Here is a 23,238-nt window from a genome sequence, read left to right as displayed (position 1 = left end):
TAACATGCACGGGTAGGGGCTTGGTATTCTTTCCTTGTGCAGCTGTGCTAACTTGAAATGGACGGTTGGGATGAAGAGTAAGAAAAATTTTCTGCATACCAAATCAAGGGGTAGGATTAAAAGAAGATAATAATACTAAGGGTAAATTTGTAACAACATAAACACAAGTATACCCTTTCCTCAATTTTTCCAAGTCTCATTTAAACAAGAAAAAACTACTCATTTTAAAAATTATAGTAATAAAGATCCTTATATTAAAATATATAAAAAGATTTGATTTAAAAATAATAATTTTAATAATATAAGATTTTCACCCTAGTAGGACTTGGGTATTACAATATTCACATATCAAAAGTTGTATCATCCTCCAACAAATTTGTAATCAAAACAACGCAGTAATGGAGATTGATTTTGATAGTTACAGACATAATATAAAGTTAAACTAAACACCAAGTCGTTCACAAAGCTTGGCTATAAGCTCCAAAATAGTATCCAAGAACTGGAGGATCGACTCCAAAATATCCTCGAGGCTCCTTCTCGGCCTACTTAGCCTCATCCAAATAGTTGTGCATTGATCCTTTACTTTTTGACACATTGTCTACTATTTCGATAAAAATGGTAGTTAGAACTACCACAGTGCAGTTTATAAAATCTCAACAAGAAAAGCTCATAAACTACTAATAGTATAAATAAGCATGCATGACAGTAACGTGACATATATGTTTGATGAATATGAACTTGCTTATACATGACATGACTTAGAAATATCATAACTTGACGTGAACATGACATGACTTAGAAACATAATAACTTGACATAAACATGGCATACTTGCTTTTGTGAACATGAGACATCTATACATATACATGTTTGATTACTTAAAAATAGACGCTCCATGACTCCCCATAGACCATGTGCTCCTGCCAATATCGCATCACATCACAGGTCCTTACATCAACTGTGAGTACGTCATTCATGAAGGCCTTACCTGTAGGTAAATCCTTAACTTGTACTTATAGCATGTTTCGGCACCCACCCGCATTTGGTGCCTATCTTTGCTCCGGGAACGAGTTACTTAGGTCTCATTTGAAATTTGTTGATGATACTTTGTCAATCCAAATCCAAAAGATTTCACTCTATTTTAAATACTCCATAGTGGACAGGAAAGTTCTACTAGGATAATCTCTCATCATGGTACTTGGGGTCGTAATAAAATGAAAAGACTTGTGCATGACTTAAAAATATTTTTTTGACATACTTGTATGTTGATGACATGACATTCATGGTATGTAATAAAGATTCATGTAACAAGTTTAAAATGACATGGCATGACCTGTTATAAAAAACTTAATTGAGCATAAAGTAAAACATGAATATAAATAAAACACATTACCACCTTACACACATAAAAATACAATAAATTAGAAGCTAACTTACAGAATGTCGTGTATAACATAAACGTAGCGTACATTGAAATGAGATATGCTCTACAGTTAGAATTTCTCACTTAGTCCTTATAAAAACAGAAGGCTTAATTTTTAAAATTATCCCTTAACTTTTAGAAAATTACAAATTAGCCCCTAAACGTAAGAAAATTGCAAATGGACCTCAAAACTTCTCAAAATTTACATACCTCATGTAACTAAGAACTCCTCTAGGCCGATTCATACATAGGCCAAAAACCATATTTTTGCTTGCTACTTGGCCATTTAACAGGCTAACATGCTTAACCGAAAATAACAACTCTCAAATATCACATTCTTAATTGTAAAATCATGCCAAGACAATATTCACGCAATTACAAAAACTTAAACAAACCACTTCAAAGAATGACACGAAATATCAAGATTAGATCAAATCGAAACTAATGTTGGTGTTTTTAGTCTAATACTTTCATTTCAACTTTCCAAGAAATCCAAAAGTACACAAGTTTAAACGTAGTTGTTAGCATGTTTGACTAACAACAAAAGTCATAAAACTCAACAAACGAAACTTGATTTACAAGGAAATCATAGAAACCAGAACTTGCATGCTTTTGACTTGAATCATAGAGTCTAAATCCTTGATTTACATGCAATAAATGTTGAAACAAGACTTTCATATACTTCATATTCAAGTTCTAACTTAATCCAAGCATTAAATCCAACATACCATAGCAAATAATGAATCAAAACAAACACCAAACCCAAGAGCATCTAATCATGCTTAAAACATACTATTGCATGTTTATTACAAATCCAACAATAGACCTAAGTCACAAGCTTTAAAGAAATCCAACTTAATCCATAGATCAAAGCTTTAAGATCAAGATTTACAAAAATCTAAAACTATAGAATCAAGATCTTAAGGCTAAAATGAAAAACTTCACCGAACAAAAACTCATTTGGAGGATCCAGTTTTTAGCACTTAATAGATCATGCAAGACTATTTTATTAAACTCTAATATGATATAAATCAAACCATAACTTACACAAAAATTATTTGAACACTTCATAGAATCGAGATTCACAAATCTTTTCATCAAAACAACACAAAACTTCCAAGGTTCAAAAACATACATCCAAAACGAACCCTTATCATCAACACCAACATTCCATCCATCAAACTTTCAAGCAAATTCAACCAATACTCTCCCAAGTAATCAAGACTTATAACAAAATAGAAGAGATTTAAGCCAAGGGAAGAAACTTACAAAGGCTGAAATAAGGAAGCAAGAGCTGAAGAAATTTTTCTCTCCTCTAGCACTCTCTCGATTTCTTTCTAGGAAAGTAAGGAAAAATTATGCAAGTGTGGGAGGTGGGTTGCATCATTGCTATGAAGATGGTGACTTTGAGATGGCTTGGGTGCTTGTGTGACCTTCCATAATTGGAACCATTTGGGATTGAAAATGAGGTGGGAAGTCAACTGTGGTATGGAATGGAGGAAAGCTTGGGGGAACTAGGAGTTTCGTTGGGACTAAAAAGGGGTGCAATCAAATGCACTTCATTTGGGATTTAAAGAAGATTTCGGTTAGGATTTTAGTCCACAATCAATTTTCTTAATCAAATACAAGTACCAAGGTGTAAGTGAGTGGATGAAGGTGTAAGAGAGTGTACTTGAGTGGTTAGTTGCTTGTGGAAGTGGCTGAAACCAAGTGGAAAATAAAAGGATTTTTGTGGCTGGACATGTATTTGATCAAAATGGTTGACTATTTGTGGTAAAAAGTTTAGTTGAAAATAGTGAATATATTGTTGAAAATGCTAGTCTCACTCGATTTAATCTTGGCTGCAAATAGCATATTGCGTTTGCGGTGACTTTGGTTTGTAGGAAAAGCATATTTGTGGTGATGACTTCTTGGTTGCAAAAGCTTATTTGCAGCAAAATTGTTTGCCATAAATTATCATTTGTGACCAATTATTTGCCGCAAATAGACAAAAAAAAAATTCTAGAGAAACATAAACCAATAGAGAAATGGCACAAATAACCACTAACATGAACCTAAAACCAATACATAAAATGCAATTACAATACATCAATATTATGAGCCTAGTAGAACTAATATTAACCTAAATATCTATAATGGCAAATTTAAGCACATTGCTTTGAATCAACATGGTGTGTTGTGCAAATTTTAGATTGCTTAGTGTTTCATTTGCATAGCTTCACAGACATCAAAACCTATGTTAACACAAAAATATAATTTTTTAAAAATTAAAGCATACCTCTAGTTCTAGAGAATTACAATGGGAAGAAGCTTCATTGACCTCTACTAGTAAATCCATTGGGATGAGAGTATCAAAAACAAGAAAACTTCACCTTTCGCACCTTTGAATAGACTGTTGAGCCCAACCAAGAAATAGATAATCCCCACCTTTGGACATAATGAAACTTGTTGAAGAGTAAGTGGTAGTAATACAAAGGCAAAAAAGGCATATTTCCTTGGTTTCGCAAAAGAAAAATTAAATTGGACTTTTTTCCTTTTTCTTGTGCTCTGAAAAAGGAACGACAAGAGATCTGACAAAAAATAAAGGGGAAATTAGTGGACGTGAGAGAGAGAGAGAGAGGAGTTGTATCAAAACTAGGTTGGAAGTTATTTGACAACATCACTCTGGGTCTAAATGCTCAAATATCAAAGAATAAAATAGAAGAATGTGAAGAAATAAGGTTTTGAAAACTTATAGATCTTGCAAGAGTGAACACATGTTGACTTAGAAAATATGAAAGAAGAATGTGCGATAGTGAATAAATGGAGAGATGAAGAAGGAAATATGAGGCAGGCAAGAAATTAGGGTTTCAAAAATCTTGTTTATATGCAGATAGTTGCGGAAATTTTTAATTGCCACAAAAGTTAAATTTATCATAATTATGGTGTCCTTTTTGTTGTAGAGGATAAATCGATAGCATAGCTTTTTGTGGCAGTTTTTAGCGCACCACAAAATCTTGTTAAAATTACTTAATTAGCCGAGGATTTTTCCCTGACTCAATTATTTGCCGCAAAAAGTCTTATTTTTATAACAATATTTTAACTTTATAATATTTTTATTCAACTTTTTCTATCTTATTTTTCAAAATAAAACATCTCATTCCTCAAACAATTTTACTACTATTCACAAACAACTAAGTTAAGGGCAGTGCCCTAACTAGGGTTGAATTAGGAAGGTTTTAGACACACTGTACATCCTTTGGACCTAGTTGCATGAATGCATGTTTCATACTCTTTAACCTAAAGAGATGCTTATCCAATTGCATGGGTGTTTATAAGTTATGTTTGATGCTTAATGACGCGTACCATTAGCTTACTTTGCACAAGGACTGAGGTAAGTGACTTGGATCAAATTTTTCTAGGCCATTTTATAATTGTAAAGTAAAGTACAGTTTATAACAATATGCGTATATGAATGAACCATCCTTGGTAGCCGCTATTGATGATCCTCTATTAGTATTAATGTAATGAATGTACCTGTGAAATTGCATGATTAATGATGTGACTGAATATTATATATTGTATGATTATGAATTTTTCAATGAATAAAAGGCAAAGTAAGGTAAGATAAGGTTTAAGAAAATGAAAATGTATCACTGCATGTGACTGGTGAGGTAAAATAATATGGTCATGACAGTGAAGACGGTACCATAAGGTTAATAGGTAGATTACAACACCAGAATGCATCATTAGCGATCCACTTAGTAATTGTAATAGCCCACCAAAACTTCAGTGGATGAATTTCTTTAGAATTTAGGAATGTCATGAAATTCCAGAAAGATCTCATGGATCAAACAATTGCGTAAGTTTTAGTTTGTTAGCTAATTCATTTTCTTACCCACTTTGGTGACAAAAATGCGATTTTATTTATTTGAGGTACTTAGGAATTTAGGATTAAGAAACAATTTGTCCCACTAGTCTCATGAATATTTAAGATTTTACGGCGCAATAATATAATTTTTGTTTTTTGGAGGATAGTTGATCGAAAATGAATTTTGATTTATTTTAGGCGCTTAAAAGTAGAAATTTACAAAACGAATTGCTCTATTAAGTTCGTAGGATGATTTTGGATTTTATGGTGCAAAATTTATTTTTGTCTTTTTAGGAATGAATAGTAATGTATGTGTTAGCACTCAATCCAGTTGTTTTCAAATCACAGTGTAGATTGTCCAAATCAGTCTAGAGAAGTTTTATTTTGACACTGGGCAAAATCTTAGTCACAATTGGTGAACAATATATGATACTTGGCACCAAGAGGAACCATGAGATGTAAATGTTAAGGAAAAAAGGTTCTCAAGCATTGTGATCATGTCAGCTAAGGTAAACAAAATTTCATCCAACCATTCTCTTTGTGCCAAACCAAAGAGGGTTTTAACTCTAATAAAACCCTAAATATTTGAGATCCATTTGAAATTCCAAAACTTTGACAATAATCGAGACCCTAAACGGTTTTCCCAAACCCCAAATGGTTATCTCAAACTATAATTGTTGGTCGGTTTTAGCTTAGAATTTAATCACTTAATTAAATCATTTATGCATGCTATTAACCATTCAAATCATTATTCATTTATGCCAATGTATTAATTTTATTTGGATAAGAAAAGTTGTATTTGGGCTTGATACAAACCGAAACCCCAAACCAAACCCTATTGAAATCCTAAATGAGGCCCAATTGGTTTAGACCCACTAAGAACCACTGAAAAGCTCCAACTATGCAAGGTTTCTTGAAGACGTTTCTCCTAGGTGTACTTCCAGTGCCCATGACAGCCCAACTAGTGGCTGATGGGAGGTCAATCAGCCACCTCACCACCACCTATCACACGACAGCTTCCAAGGTAGAAATTGTGTGCCTGCTCATGGTTTTGACTGATAAAACAACCCTCAAGTGGTCACTATCACATCCCTTCTTAGCCCCCCCAACTCTATATAAGTTGTCCATAGCTTGTTATGTTTTGGTCACTTTCACTTTACTTTCTTGGAGAAAACTCTAAAGGAAATTTAAGACAAATTTTCTAGCCATTTTTGCTTGATTTCTTCAAAACCTTTGAAAGTATATTCTCAATAAACTACGTTCATATAAGTTGTTTTTCTTTGAGTCTAGTTTCTGTTGGTATATTTTATATATTTTTCATGGAGGTTTGGGTAGTGAAAATTTTGTTTGAGCATATAAAGGTTCTATTGGGCGATAGTCTGTATTTTATGTGAAACTTTGATTTATTTAATGATGTTTTTGGCATGATCTTGGTCTGACCTTTATTTTAATTCTTTTAGTAAGTGCTACCGAAAGTTTTGTTTTAAGAGATTTTCTTTAAAATAAAGTACACTGATTTTATGATTTTTATTTTGAGATTTTATAATTGGTGTTAAATTGAAATGTTTTAAGATTAGTGGCATCAAGTTCCTCTAGCTTTATAATTTTAGAGGAACGGGGTGTTACTTATGGGTCCTAGAATGTGCCATAAAAATTTTTTGACTTTTGGAACATGGGCCAAAGTCTTAAAATAGAGCCCAACATATTTATTTTTGAACCCATATTGGATATAATCAACCCTAGAGTTGGAACGAACTAAAATCTTAAAACAAGGCTTATTGTTATTTTCCTTCTTCTTATTATTATTTTTTCGAATTTATACAACATTTTCAAATTTAATTCTGTAACTTTAATTTTATCAAATTGCTTAATTCCTAAATATCAAATAATCATCTGTTATTCTAAAAGATTATATGTACTAAGATTTACTCAAACGATTTTCTATCATTTCCTTTGTAGTTTGCACCTTAGAGAGTCCAGATTCATTCCCACGCTTGGTTCCGTTCCACTTCCTTCTTATTTTCATGCAAAACTCTCAAAATTTTATCTTTATTAAACCTTGTTCAACCCACGTTAGAATCACCCCTACCAGCTAACTATCCCTCACACCACTAAGGCTCGGTCTATGAAAAAGGGACGATGTCCAGCCATTACGAAAACATAAAACCAAACAAAATCTTCAAATGTTACCCTTCGTCACCAAGCACTAGTATGTCTCGACACCCTTTAAACATTTCGGTTTCCGTCAAGGCCTCTCTCTCTCTCTCTCTCTCTCTCTCTCTATGTGTCTCTCATATGCCCTCGGCCTCTAAAACCAAAAATTACCATAACCATAAGAAGGTGCTGCTGCCAAATGTTGGAAATCACAAGTCGAATACCATCTCCATAACGGTGGAAGCTAAGTTTGCCGCCCAATTCCAACCCATAACAAGTATGTGCAATTGCTACCGATCACCATGTTCCTCATCTTTTCTCTAATTTTCAACCCAAACTCCATGTGACTCACGGAAAATTCTTTGTTCACACAACTGCAAGTTGCCTAATCACTAGAACCACCAAAACAACCACCTACACATGCCCGGAAATAACCTAGTGTTGGATATGAAATGAATTATTTCTAGCGTTGGATATGAAATGAATTATGGTTCAGCTTATTGAAACTCGTTGAAAGGAATAAACAGAAGAGAAAATGATAAAAAATGTCAACTGTCGAAAGTAAATCATAAAACAACAAAAGTTTTGCATTTGTGGCATATTTGTATGTGTCTTTAAGGCCTCGTTTGGTTGTTGGACTGTACTAAGATCAATTCAGTTCAGTCTAATTTTAAACTGAGTTTTACATCCAAATACATAATTTCCAAATCACTAAACTTATCTCAACTCAAAATTTATTTACATGCAAGATCCACAATCTTTTTCAATTCAACACCACTTTACACGCCGGACCACAACCTTTTTCAAATTTTCATAAATATATCTTAACTCATTTTAATATCCAAACACATCTAGACTCATCTTACGTAGGCTCCACAAAACTTATTCCATCATCTCAACTCACTGCTATTCATAAAGAATTCAACTCATCTCAACTCAGCTCAACATCCAAACGCAGCCTAAGTATACGTTGCCCGCTTCTATTTTTTGTGCCGGTAAATATATATTGTTATGCCAACAATGACATAATTGTTCCGATGTTTATAAAAATGTTGTGGGTGAATGTGGACGAGTGAACTAATTTTTTGATGTGTGGAAGAGTGTGAGTAGTTTGAAAAGGGGAAAATGAGATTGACATGATAAAAACTTGGATTTAACTGTATAAATATATAAATGTGTAAGATGAAATTAATTAATCAAAACAGAGAAACACCCCTTAAACCACACTATAGCATGATGAAAACCTCCGTCCCTTTAAACGCGCAAAGGGCCATCATAAAGTAAAACTCTCTAAAAGACTCTAATTTCTTTTATGATTTCAAGCTTACTTTAAATTGAGGTTAATTTGGTGGGTGTTTGTCCCCAAATAACTTATGGGAGGTTCGACTTTAATATAGTTGTTTGGTCTCGAATCACTAGGATAAGAAAGGAAGAAAGAACCTTGGTTTGGATGAAGTTATGACAAGAAGAAGAAATATGAAGAGAAACTGGAAGGAAAAGAAAGGAAAGTGACACGTGTGACATTTTTAAATATTAAATTAAGTTTATATATAAATTGCTCAAAATATTTCTAACTTTAGATTTTCACCTTCTCTTAAAATTAATATATGTCAGATTAGAATATCATAATTTGTGTTAACACAAGTTACATGAAGCAAAAATTGACTGAAGCCTTACCAAGTCGAGCCCAATTGTGTGTCACAACTCATAAGAAAAAGGATGACACCCACTTCAATGATGAGGCAATGAAGAAAGTGGTATGTTTGTTATCAACTTTATTACTTATGTTTTTCAACTATCAAAAGACAATTATTACTTCATTTTACATTTTAATGGCTTCAAAAGATGAATAATGTGTATTTTATTATCTATTACAGGTTGAGATAGATGAACTTTTGACATATGACACAATCTTAATTGAAATAGGTTATGGAAGAACCATTGCATGGGCGTTAGTTGATATTTATTCTAAAGTTATGAGTCCATAACATCATGGATGTGTGCGTAGTTTGAACATTGTACCAAACCCTACTAGGAAAACTTTTTAGCATTCGATACTAACTTCTAAGCAAGAAGATGGTACATCCAAGGTGGAGTTTGATAAAATAAAAAGCAAATTAATTGAGTTGCGAAACCTAGTTAACACCTTCATGCATGCACAAGTTAACATTCACATATGATTGGTTGACGTCAATGAAACTTGTCTTTGAACCCTTATTTGACTTTATATGTAGGTTGTATGAAAAAATCAAATCGAGGATAAAGAGGAAGAGGAAGATGAAAAAGAGGAAGAGGAAGAGGAAGAGGATTGAGGGGATTGTAAGTGAAGTATGTGTGGACTCTTCGCTTACAATCCCTTCAATCCTCGTCCTCTACATTTTATTCATTTTCTTCACCTTCCTCTTTATCTTCATCATCGATTTAATTTTTTCTTACAACTTGCATATAAAGTCGAATGATGGTTCAAAAACCAATTCGGTTGACGTCAACCAAACATACGTGAGTGTTACATGTGCATGCATGAAGGTGTTAACTAGGTTTCACAACTCGATTAATTCGCTTTGGATTTTATCAAACTCTACATTGGATACACAATTTTCTTTCTTAGAAGTTGATATCGAATGCTGACAAGTTTTCCTATTAGGCACTAGCCCAAACCGCAAACACGTCCATGTTGTTCTAGGCCCATAACTTTAGAATAAACATCATCTAACGCCCATGAAGGAGTACAACTTGGGAAGTTATATCATCTAAACCCAGAGATATGACCCAACGCCACATGGAAGACCTTAATCAAGGAAGTGTGGCCATGCCATCTCCGTTTGTCTCTGTCATTCTGCTATGTCACAGTCGAGGTCAAATGACTTTTTTTTAAGCATACCTAGAGTTAGAGATGTGTCAAAAGGACGTCTGAAAGTCTCACCTATTAAAGGGACTTTGACATGGGACAAAATCTCACTTTTATGATCTTAAATTTTCGAAACATTGTGGAGTCGAAATCTTCAGAAGGAGAAAGGAAGGCACAACGCGATCGAGTAGTGAGCCCGATGTTTTGAGCTAGGTTAACTTCTAAGACATGATCGAGAATGTGGGGGTGAATGTTGTATGTAAGTGGCATTTGCATTTTCTGTAACCTGACATAAATAAATCTATTTTGGATCATTATGTTTATCTTATGTTCATTTTCTGTTTCCCAAGACTTTGAATGTGTTTGTTATATTTCATTGATTCGTAATCCCGATGTGTGTATCTAAATCTCCATATGAGTATGTATATTGTGCATCAATCTTCATGGGAGGACGGAGTTCCCTTTGACCATTCCTATGAGACGTCGCTACAAGCATCAAACGGGTAAAGGAATTCCCCGTGAATGATTAGGGTTAGGCGGTATCGTATTGGCCTCACCTAATAGTCGGGATACAGAATCCCCTAGCATATCATGTGTTGGTGTTTTTGAGTTGGTTGGCTAAGTAAATGTTTACCGGTGCAACATGTTATCTTTGTGTGAGAGTTTACTTGTGTTGGAATACAGGCGACTCGGCTTGCACCATGTTGATCGGGTAGAAGGGATTTCCCTGATGTTGAGCAATGGAGCAACCCATCCCCTCTTTGCCCATCAGGCAATGAAACTCCTTTGTGATGAAATGTTTGTGTGATGAAAATGTCTGTGTGATGAAATTCTATGTGATGAATCTCTATGTGTTGTCAATTGTAACAAGTGAAATCGATATGATTTGAGGGACTTGACCTATCAGACCGACGAGTGATTCCTCGCCTAAATAGTACTTATCCTCAAGGTCTGGCTCATCCTCAATCATCCATATCCAGGGGTTGGAGTTCATCATCATCTTGATCATCAAAGTCAAAGTCTGATCTTACTACAATTTCTACCATTAATGCATGTTGTGTTATGCTTTAATGCATAAATATTAAATGAGATATAACCCCATAATTGGCCCAATAAAAATCATTAACCCACCCTACTAAATTTTGTGTCTATGGCCTATTCAAAATTATCGATGAATCTCAATCTCACTTCTCAAAAAAGTAGTCAAATAATATCATCCAAAATCATTCATTAAACCTCAACAAGCCTTAAAATAACCTTTTTGGCATATTTAACGGAATAATAATAATTCATAATCAACTTCAATACCAAGTTGTGTTACACACTTCAAAAACATATACAAGCTTTATTCACAAGCCTAAATTGAGTCGAGTTAAGATTATATAAATTTGACTCATTTAATATATGAATAAATATTAATGTGTTTATAAGCATTCCCTTTATTAAATTAACCGAATTCAAATAAAGTATATACAAATTGAACTTAAACTATTCATTAGCTATCATATTCATCTACAACCTTACACGTGGACAAAGTATTCTTATTATGAAAGAAATATCAACTACTCACTTGTTTAATAATTTTTAAATAATTTACACCACACATCATTTATATGATATAATTTAATTTATAATATTTAAATTTTATTTTTTATTTTTTAAATAAAATTATATTACATAAATAATATATAATAAAAAACTTTCAAATAATACTACTCTTAGCCCATTACCAAATATAAAATACCAATGACATGCAAATTAGAAGTCTTTCAATGTTTAATTAAGGAGAAGCATGAACACATCATGGGAAATATAACCACATCCTAGATTCTTCGCTTGGATGACCACGTGGCCGCCTGTTATTGGTGGACCGAATAGAGAGATTTTGTTTCCCCCAAGAGAAACATACTCGAATACTGGAAACAAACTAAGGTTAAGAAATCACTTAAATGTTAGTTAGTTAGTTAGTTATCAGATTAAAATAATAATAATAATAATAAGAAAAGGCAAAAAAAAAAAAAAAGTGGCTGAAGACATTTAAGAGACATACATACCGACAGGTCTAAGGTAAGGTATAAGAGAGCATGTATTTCATTTTACAATAAGTTTATAAAATCTTGTTTTTAGATCAGTTGGGATAAGCTGTATTAAATTATGATACAGTCTTTTTGGACGTGCGGGGTCCACATGTGTCTTCAGAGGTTGTTTGTCAGAAATTCTGAGACAAGGCAAATGGCCTTCCCGAGGTAAAAAATGATTTTTTAATAATAATAATAATAATAATAATAATAAATGAAGATAGTAACTTTTTCTTTCTCTTTTTGACGGAAGCTAATCATACAGTACGAAAGTTTTGTGGACCCCATTTCTGTTATCCTTCTTCAGATCTTTTTGGCTGTTGCTTTCTTGAAATCAATGGTTTCAATGTAAAAAATAAAAAATCTAACATATTAGAGAATAGATTCTAATTTTCACTCAATTTATAATATATTTATAAAATTAATAATTATTTAAAAAAAGACTCTCGATCTTTTACAATTTATTAATTTTTCTTCTATTTATTAGCAACATTAAATTTAATAAAAATTTATTATAAATATATAATTTTTATTTAATTTATTATGATTAATAATATAAAATATAAAATAATATATACTATCATTTAATAATAAATCATAAATCATTAATCATATATAAAACTATTTGATACTTAAGTTATAAATAAATATAAATAATTTATGTACATAATAAAATTATTTAAAATTTATTAATTATATATAAATTAATAAAAAAATTATTTAATAATTTATTATTTATTATTAATTGATAGCATATATTATTATGCACATGAATAACATATACAGTAAGAAGATTGATAAGTTTTAAAAGTTTGAGAATACATTTTAATATAATTATTAATTTTAAAAATATATTATAAATTGAGTAAAAATTTAAAAAAATAAAATATAATTAACTCTATATTATATCAAACTTCTTATTTAATTTAAAATAATTCTCCGTAAACGGTGCATGGTAGGGCTACTCTCTCTACTTAAATATCAAAAGAGCACTGCTATTTTATCGTCTGAGTAATACTGTTCAAACTGATCGTTAGTCAGTTTTACAAGTTTTTTTTTTAGTTTTTCTATTTATATTTTTTAATATATTTAAATAATTTTAAAAAATAAAAAATATATATCAATATATTTAAAATCATTTCATTAATTATTAAATAAAAAAAAATTATTTTACCCAAACTGTACATTTGAGCGATAGAGTTGAAGGCAAAATAATTTTTCTCATATAATAAAGAGTAATATTATATATAATTATGGAATGTATAAATTTTATGAATTTATTTTAAAAATAAAATAAAATTTATTATTAAAAAATTAATTTTTTTATATAAATATTATATTTATTTATTTTTTTTAAATAATTATATAATACTTATACATTACAAATATCATTTCCCTGCTCAAAACGCCGGACGAAAAAAACGAAGATTTAACTCCAATTCATGGAGTGGGAGTGAGAGTGTGAGAGAGTCCTTTTGAGACACCAACGAAGACGACTCTGCCCTGCGTTAACCCACACTCCTCCATACACTAACTGCAAAACCGAAGTGAAAGCGATCCATTATTCACTTTGGCATAGAGTAGAGTCACAGAGATTAAAGAGAAACAACTTAGAAAGAGAAAGTTGAGAGAGAGAGAGAGCTGAGGTTGCAGGTTTTATTGCATAGGTCTGGCAGATTGTTTTTTAACTTTATCTATGAAATAATTCTCTCTCTCTCTAGCTGTTCTCTCTCTGATCTCTTTCTCACAGTTGTGTATTTAGAGCTCTACTCTGCCACTGGATGTGATTGAACACGAAAAAGCTCAGCTCTTCCTGCTGATGAATTTCATTACCCCAGATAAAAGTTTTTTTCCTGCCTTAAATGAACCCCCACCAGGCACCAAAACTCTCATAAACCCAGTCTTGCGCTCTCCTTTTTCTTCAGGCATTTCCATGTCCGCGAGTCCAAGAAGAAAAGGTTTTCTTAGGGACGTGTGCGGAGTATCTGCCCTCTGAGTTTTCAAATGTTTTCCATAAAACCAGAGAGCTTGTAAAGGGTGGTTGAAATACGGCGTCATTTGTGACGGGTCGGGTGCAAAATGAGGTTTCTTGGGAGGGCAGTTATATCATATCCTGTTAAACTCCTTCTCCTTGCCTTTTTGTTCTTTCTCAGCTTTGCCTCGGTAGATTCCGACGACGGTGAGTTTTGTTTTTTTCTTCCCTTTTTTTCTCAAGTGCCGCGTCCAACATAGAAATCGAAATTTGATGCACTTGACGCTTGGAATTTCTTACCGAAGAGAAAATTTCCAAATGTATGATGACTGATACTAATAGTACGTATAGTTGGTTACTCAGTTGGGGTTCGGGACCAGTACATTTTCTCGGAAACGAAACGGGGGTTTACTATGAAAGAAATCTAAACTATATTTTAGACGCATATCTTTATTAGATGTTTTTCTATCTTGTTTCTTTGTTCATCGATCGTATTGAAGTCCCACAATGTTCGACAAACTGTAAACTTTCGTCTTGTGAAAAATACTTCGTTTATTATTCTAATATTTTATCCCACTGGGCTTATTTTGATTTGACGGGAACGGGCTTGCTGTTTACACTTTATCCTACTCGATTCGCCTCGTAGACAACATACTCATGCTTGGCTTGATTACATGGTTTGCGTGTGGGAGTGTGTGTGGGTTGAGACTAAACAGTTTGATCATCTAAAAATGTGGGCAATGAAGGGGCAACACTGTTGGAGATAAAGAAGTCCTTCAGCGATGTGGACAATGTTCTATATGATTGGACAGACTCGCCATCTTCAGATTATTGTATTTGGAGAGGGGTCACCTGTGACAATGTGACCTTCCATGTCATTGCGCTGTAAGTCTTTTTCTTTGTTACTCATTTGTGGGTTGACTTTCTTTAATTTAGACTTGAATTCATTTCCATTTCTTCTTAATCAAGAACTGACTCTTATTTTACCTTCTGGTTGCTGGCTATCCTTGTAGTAATCTGTCCGATCTGAATCTCGATGGAGAAATCTCACCTGCAATGGGGGATCTTAAAAGTCTGCTTACTATGTACGGTTCTCCATTCGTATATTTGTTTTAGAGTTTATGCTACTTTCAGTTAGATTTTTCAAGGCTCTGCTTGTTTCCACACACAGATATCTCAATGGAAAATTTTGTGAGAAAGTAACATTTTGAATTTGATGATAAATGTACATACACATACACATACATACATATATCCACACACTTCTCCCGAAGTGAGTGATTTTAATTTACAGGTTCCATTTTAAAACAGAGTCTAAGCTCAATTCTTGTGTAAAAACATAGAATCTTTGGTGGGTTCAAATCAATATTAATTGTTATTGTGTTTCCTTGATCAGTGACCTAAGAGGAAACCGTCTCTCTGGGCAGATACCAGATGAGATTGGTGACTGTGCTTCTTTGAAAAGTCTGTAAGTTCTTTATCTGGAAAGGGACTTGCCTAAGTTCATGATTTTACTATTTATAATGTGCACATAAGCAATTTCTTGACTTGGGAGATTTTCATGCAATGGATAGTTAATTAATTGGTCTTATCAGGGACTTGTCATTTAATGAGATATATGGAGACATACCATTTTCGATCTCAAAGTTGAAACAACTGGAATATCTGTAAGTTCCTCTACTAGCATGTTCTATTGTGTTTGGCTATGCGGATGACTGGTTATCTCTTAGCAAGATGACTATTTTAAATTATATTTGAAATGGGCTTTCAGAATCTTGAAAAATAATCAGTTGAGTGGACCCATTCCTTCAACCTTGTCCCAGATTCCGAACCTGAAAGTTTTGTAAGTTCCTTTTCTCTTTTCCTCTCCTCATTGTGTAATTAATTATGAATCAAATAATCATGACTAAAATTCCTATTTTCTACAACATTGGCATTAGAGACCTGGCTCAAAATAATCTCAGTGGAGAAATACCCCGGCTTATTTACTGGAATGAAGTCTTGCAGTATCTGTGAGTGCACTATAGTTGATAATGTTAAATCATGTTCCTTTTGAGTACCATCATGTCCTTGATGTATTCCTCCATCTGGTGATTCGATATGACATCGATCTGGAGAATGATATTTTCTTGTTATTTCCATCCTAGTGGTTTGCGAGGGAACAATTTAGCGGGTACACTCTCTACAGATATATGCCAGTTAACTGGGTTATGGTACTTGTAAGTTGACATCCAATCACTTCACTATACAGACTTAAAATTCCTTTATATCCTCCAGCATATAAGGTCTTTAATCCTTTTAACTTGGTTGCAGCGATGTAAGAAACAACAGCTTGACTGGAAGTATTCCTCAAAATATAGGAAATTGCACTGCATTCCAGGTCTTGTATGTATCCCATCCGACTCAATGAGGTCAAATTTCCAGAATTCTTAACTAGGCTAACTCAAGAATATCATTTCTTCTTTTTGGTAGGGACTTGTCCTACAACCAGCTAACTGGAGAAATTCCATTCAATATTGGGTTCTTGCAAGTAGCCACATTGTATGTACTTGCGGTTCTCTTTAATTTATTATGTGCATGGGTCTAAAATCTTATTATACTATCTTCAGTTATCCAATATACTAATTTATCTTACCTTTATTGTTGCCAGGTCATTGCAGGGTAATAGACTTACAGGGCATATGCCATCAGTGATTGGTCTGATGCAGGCACTCGCTGTTTTGTAAGTGCTTTTAGCTAACTATATAAAGTGAATCTAAACCCCCTAGGGCTTGGCTCAAGTGGTAAGGCCTTGGTCTTGGTAGTATGCTCCCTCCAAGGTCCAAGGTTTGAATCCCATTGGGTGCAAACAATCTCTAGGGGCCATCGGACTTGGGGATTTTCTGCTTGAATTACCCGGGTGCACTTGCGAAAAACTTCTTGCCGAAGGCCTGTGCGCCCCCAGGATTAGTTAGGATGCTATTCCCAGTCACCCAGTGCCAATCAAAAAAAGTAAAGTGAATCTAAAGCATTCTCTTCAGTCTCTTCTCATTTCCATGTCATTGTTTCCTTTTCCAGAGACCTGAGCTGCAACATGTTAAGTGGACCAATTCCTCCTATTTTGGGAAATTTGACTTACACTGAGAAATTGTAAGTACATTGTTTGCTATTCTTGCAATTGAGTTTTTGTCTCTTAGTATCTTCTCCTACACATGAAGTTTAATAGTTTTGGAAATAGCTACTACTCTGCTCCTTAAAACTGTCAATATGAGTTTCCAATTAACCGATCCCATCTTCTATTGTTAATATGGTATGTAATAGTCTGCGGAGCTGCCCCGAAGTTGTCCTTTATACGCCTTAAATTTGATTCAAATCCCAAATGTAGGTATTTGCATGGCAACAAGCTGACTGGATTTATTCCCCCAGAGCTCGGAAACATGACTAAGCTTCATTATCTGTAAGAATTTTTCTCAGTATTTATCCAGCCTCTCCTAAATTTCTTTTTCCTTCGCAACTATATGTACACTGCTTATGCACCTGAGGGGGCATATGCTCGATATTGAACTAAAGTTCTGATTTGTTTTATTTGCATCAATTAAGGTTTTGCTGATTTGGGCTTGATTGTTGTGTATTATAAAATATCACCTGCTGTCTTAGTCGAAGTTCCATTTATCATTTCTCAGTAATGAATATGAAGAAGACACATTCACTTTCTAACTGCCGCTCTGCCTGTGTAGGGAATTGAATGATAATCATCTTTCTGGGCACATCCCACCAGAGCTTGGGAAGCTCACTGATCTGTATGACCTGTAGGTTTTGCAACCTCTGATTATTTGATGTTGGTGGTTTCAACATGATTCTATTTGAGTTACTGATACAACATTCTTGCAGAAATATTGCTAACAATAATCTTGAAGGGCCCATCCCTGATAATATTAGCTCATGTACAAATCTGAACAGTCTGTAAGCACCTAACCTTGACCTGTTCTTACACTTAAAACTTTGATTATTTTGGAGGTAGTGATTGTCTAGTTGATTTGCGGCAGAAATGTGCATGGTAACAAGTTGAATGGAACCATCCCACTTGCTTTACAGAGACTGGAGAGTATGACATATCTGTAAGTTCCACCGTCATCTTCTAAAATACTATTTGCGGGTTAGAATCATGCAGTTGTATTTCATGTTCTCCGTTGTCCTGTAATGGGGTGGGAGGTATAAATTTACATGCATAGTTTACATATTACCATTCTCTGCTATCATTGCCATTCCCATCCTGTTGATGGTTTCATTGCTCCATTTTAAAAAGCATTTCCATGCACACTTATATGAACAAGTTCTACCATCTATGATGTCTAGAGGTAATTTCTGAATTTGTACGTCCATCTGTGATCCATACCACTCCAATCCATTGATTTGATTGCCTCATTTAAACAAGCCCATGCACAAAAAAGCATGTTTAAGCATATCAAGATCCTATCATGCAGTTGATGTTGATACAGGTATTCAATATTGTTTCTCAATGCTCTAATTAAGTTTTGCCTGACATCCTCAGAAATCTTTCCTCCAACAATCTTGGGGGCCTCATTCCAATTGAACTATCTCGGATTGGCAATTTAGATAATTTGTAAGTATAAACTTCATCACTTGTCCGATTCTGATTTTTATTTACCTTTTCTAACTGATAATGTTGTTTAGGGACATCTCTAATAACAAAATTAGTGGCTCCATTCCTTCTTCACTTGGTGATTTGGAACATCTTCTGAAGTTGTGAGTTGTACTGCCTTTTTTTCGCCTTCTTCCTCCTGTCGTGGTTTGACTTCTTGCTTACACAAAATATTTAATGGGGCAGGAATTTAAGCAGAAATCATTTAACAGGATTTATTCCAGCAGAGTTTGGTAATCTAAGAAGTGTTATGGACATGTGAGTACCGTTTTTATATGAATACCATGAAGCTCTTTTTTGTCCTTTGTAACAGTTTGATTAATGCTTTCTATTGTAGAGATCTTTCTAATAATCGTCTCTCGGGGTTGATACCTCAAGAACTTAATCAGCTTCAAAGCATGTTCTCATTGTAAGTTGTTATTCCTTATTTATTACCTGTGATAGTGTAGTTGGCTGAAAATGGCAATGCAAATTACCAATGGATTGCTTGCTGAATTCATGTCCTCGGTTCAGTGTAGAACATAAATGATTGTAAACATTGAGTTATTTGTTTTATGACTGTTTAGTGTGCATGCCAATGGAATAATTTAAATTCCCAAAGGATCAACATCATGATGGCTTAAAATGGTCAATGGGCTGTATAATTAAATAATTATTGGTTGTGTCAAGTGTTGTAGGTACCATACATTGAAAATAAGTTATTATCTGTTAGGATTTTTGCAATGTAGTCATGTTACCTGGTTGCCCATTGTTTTCACTATATGGTGCTTTGGTGCAACATCATGCAGGAGACTAGAAAAAAACAATTTATCAGGGGATATAATGCCACTGATCAACTGTCTCAGTCTTACCATACTGTAAGTATCTTGTCCAGTGTAATTATTATTTTGTAGCTTTAGCTTTAGGGTCCCACAGATCCATGTGACAAGATCTAGCTGAATAAATTCTTGCAGCAATGTATCATATAACAATCTAGTTGGTGATATTCCTACAAGCAATAACTTCTCACGGTTTTCGCCTGACAGGTTAGATTATAGATTATTTATTTATTAAATTCCCTTCTCATCATTTGAAACTCAGTTATCATTTTCATGTTTTACAAGTTCTATTTACATGAAGTAAATGGCTCAGGCTTGCATACAACTGATGTTACTATCTATGTGCAGTTTCGTTGGAAATCCTGGTCTTTGTGGCTCTTGGCTGAATTTACCATGTCAGGAGTCTCATCCCACAGAGCGAGGTAAATATGACCTTCAAAGTCTGAGCTTTTATTCACCCTCACCATTTGCTTAGCATGATCAGCACCCATAACTGTTGCATAGTTTGAGTAATGAGCAGTTTTTTTGGGTCCTTTTTTCTCCATTGCTGTCAATGCAGTCACAATATCAAAAGCAGCTATTCTGGGAATTGCTCTTGGTGCCCTTGTGATTCTTCTCATGATCTTAGTGGCAGCATTCCGCCCACACAGGCCTGCACCTTTTCAAGATGGGTCACTTGACAAACCGGGTAATTTGTTTTGTACTAAATGAAATAACCCATACCATGGAATCAAACTTAGATGCCTAAGTTACTTGTAAACCTACTAATAGTATTGGACATGTTAAGAATGTGATTGGTTAATTGAAACCATCCCAATAATGACTTCCTTTGCTAGTCAGAAGTAAAGAAGACTGGTTAGAATCCTCTTGGGTGCAAATAATTTTTAGGAGCCATCAAACTATGGGAACTTTCCCTTGAATTACCCGATGTGCACTTGCGGGAAATTCCTTGCCAAGGGCCTGTGCACCCCTAGGATTAGTTGGGTCTTTGTTCTCGGACACCTGGTGCCAATCAAAAAGAAATAAATGATGGCATTAAACAAGATTAGTTTATCCCTTAGAAGTTGCCTTGTCCAGAAAAAGTCTCTTATAAGTTATTTGTGTGATGTTCCGACTGGACTCATTCTTCTGATATAACTTTGTTGGGCGTTATTAATAACCTCAGGATTATCCCATTCATGTCACAGTGGAAATAAATGAAAAAGGTTATTTTGTAGCTTAAAGCTGTTCTTACTTGTTACGTCCTTAGTTATTATTTGTTAGGTTTTGATAGTCCGGCCTATTGAAAGCTCTAACAAGCTATTAATTCCTAAGTACTTGTGAAACTACAGTTAATTACTCGACACCAAAGCTAGTGATCCTTCACATGAATTTGGCACTTCATGTGTACGATGATATCATGAGAATGACTGAAAACTTGAGTGAGAAGTATATAATTGGTTATGGTGCGTCAAGCACAGTATACAAATGTGTGCTTAAGAATTGCAAGCCAGTTGCTATCAAGAAGCTCTACTCCCACTATCAGTGCTTGAAGGAATTCGAGACAGAACTTGAGACTGTAGGAAGTATAAAGCATCGGAATCTGGTTAGCCTCCAAGGATTCTCCTTGTCTCCCTCTGGGAACCTTCTCTTCTATGACTACATGGAAAATGGTAGTCTCTGGGATCTCCTTCATGGTAAGTTCAAGTGCTCATAGATCATTGTTGTGCCCAGCATTTTGTTTTGTGAAGTTATCTTTAGTTGTCCAAGTGCTCATATACATTCTTTCTCATTCTGAATACTTATATGCAATTTGTTTTGCAGGCCCTACCAAAAAGAAAAAGCTTGACTGGGATACCCGTCTTCAAGTAGCACTTGGTGCAGCACAAGGTCTGGCGTATTTGCACCATGATTGCAGCCCCCGCATCATCCACAGGGATGTTAAGTCATCTAACATCCTATTAGACAAGGATTTTGAGGCCCATCTCACTGATTTTGGTATTGCCAAGAGCCTGTGCACCTCAAAGTCCCATACTTCCACTTACATAATGGGCACTATTGGCTATATAGACCCTGAGTATGCACGTACCTCCCGCCTCACTGAGAAGTCAGATGTCTATAGCTACGGCATTGTTCTACTTGAGTTGCTGACAGGGAGGAAAGCTGTCGATAACGAATCCAATCTTCATCATCTGGTCCATCTTCTATCCTTCTTCAATACCTAGTTCTCTCTATCATCTTCTTAAACATCATGGTCACAATGAGAAAAATCAGATGTCATGTTTTGAGTTCCATTTGACATAAAAGTTTGGTCTCGCAGTGGGAATTAGTCATCAAATTACTGACATGTTAGCAAGTCAGGTTTCATATATTATATCCTTCAGCCAGATGCATGCCGTGTCCTCTGAGATTGTTCCATGTCCTGATTGCTTGCAATCTTTAGCCTACTGAAATCACATTAGTTAACTAGGAAATGTCTAAATTCAGACTCCTAAAATTAGAATTCTTGCTGTCTTAGGTAATTAATGTTGGTTTTGACATTAACCCATGTTCTGTAAGTTGCAAAAAATCCTGTTTGATGGGGTTTAGCTTCGGACTTTTTCATACGTTAGGCATCTTCTTATTGTCGCAGATCTTATCTAAGACGGCCAACAATGCTGTCATGGAAACTGTTGATCCTGAGATCACAGCCACATGTAAGGATCTAGGAGCAGTAAAGAAGATCTTTCAGCTAGCTCTTCTATGCACTAAGAGACAGCCATCAGATCGGCCAACCATGCATGAAGTAACGCGTGTCCTGGGCAGTCTTGTGTTAGCCACCACACCACCAAAACAACCAACCCCAAGCCCACCTGCGAACGCGACACTCCCGTCTTCGAAAGTACCTTGCTACATGGATGAGTATGCAAATCTCAAGACTCCACACATGTTGAATTGCCCATCAATGAGCACCTCAGATGCCCAACTCTTTGTCAAGTTCGGAGAGGTAATTTCTCAGAACAGCGAGTAAAGGGTCTGTTAGAATCTAAAGCCTGATTAAGCAAAACGTATGAAAGATATGTTAGTGAGATAGTGTGACAGGATCAGTTAATTGAAAAATGTGTATAAATATTTTGGTACTAGTTGTGGCTTAGCTGGAAAATGGGAAAATACGGACAACTTTATCAATACACTTTTAAAGGTCTGGTACCTGAATTCGTGTATTCAGATGTGTAATTATGGCTGTAGTTTTGGCAATGGGTAGACTCTCTCTCTCTCTCTCTATCTCTCAGTGGTATCAATGGCAGAAAGGGTCAGGTCAGAGGCTCAGAGGGATTGCATTATTTGTGTGACCGGCCATTAATAATGCTCTGCAGAGCGTTAGCTGGGCCAGCTGCAGTCCATCTACGATGCTGGCAATACCCTGTCTGTCCGTGGCCTTTTGTCATGGTCTGATAAAAAGAGTTATTGCGAGTATGACTCTGTGGTCATGGA

At 34.7% G+C, this 23,238-nt stretch overlaps 1 protein-coding gene across 1 annotated transcript; it reads left to right on the top strand.

The window, feature by feature from the left end:
* The first annotated feature begins 13,796 nt into the window (after nt 1-13,796).
* On the top strand, nt 13,797-23,023 carry LOC109010544 (LRR receptor-like serine/threonine-protein kinase ERECTA). Its single transcript, XM_018991413.2, has 27 exons — nt 13,797-14,532; nt 15,072-15,210; nt 15,339-15,410; nt 15,722-15,793; nt 15,921-15,992; nt 16,097-16,168; nt 16,266-16,337; nt 16,473-16,544; nt 16,639-16,710; nt 16,798-16,866; nt 16,976-17,047; nt 17,383-17,454; nt 17,690-17,761; nt 18,042-18,113; nt 18,196-18,267; nt 18,351-18,422; nt 18,857-18,928; nt 19,000-19,071; nt 19,154-19,225; nt 19,305-19,376; nt 19,756-19,824; nt 19,921-19,992; nt 20,134-20,207; nt 20,345-20,473; nt 21,117-21,461; nt 21,589-21,959; nt 22,397-23,023. The coding sequence occupies exons 1-27, from the start codon at nt 14,433-14,435 to the stop codon at nt 22,772-22,774; spliced, it is 2,970 nt and encodes a 989-aa protein (XP_018846958.1). The 5' UTR covers nt 13,797-14,432; the 3' UTR covers nt 22,775-23,023.
* The last annotated feature ends 215 nt before the right edge of the window (nt 23,024-23,238 follow it).

The sequence above is a fragment of the Juglans regia genome, chromosome 6 (assembly GCF_001411555.2).
Source record: "Juglans regia cultivar Chandler chromosome 6, Walnut 2.0, whole genome shotgun sequence".
In the NCBI taxonomy this organism is placed as follows: domain Eukaryota; kingdom Viridiplantae; phylum Streptophyta; class Magnoliopsida; order Fagales; family Juglandaceae; genus Juglans; species Juglans regia.
This window is presented reverse-complemented; position numbering and strand designations above follow the sequence as displayed.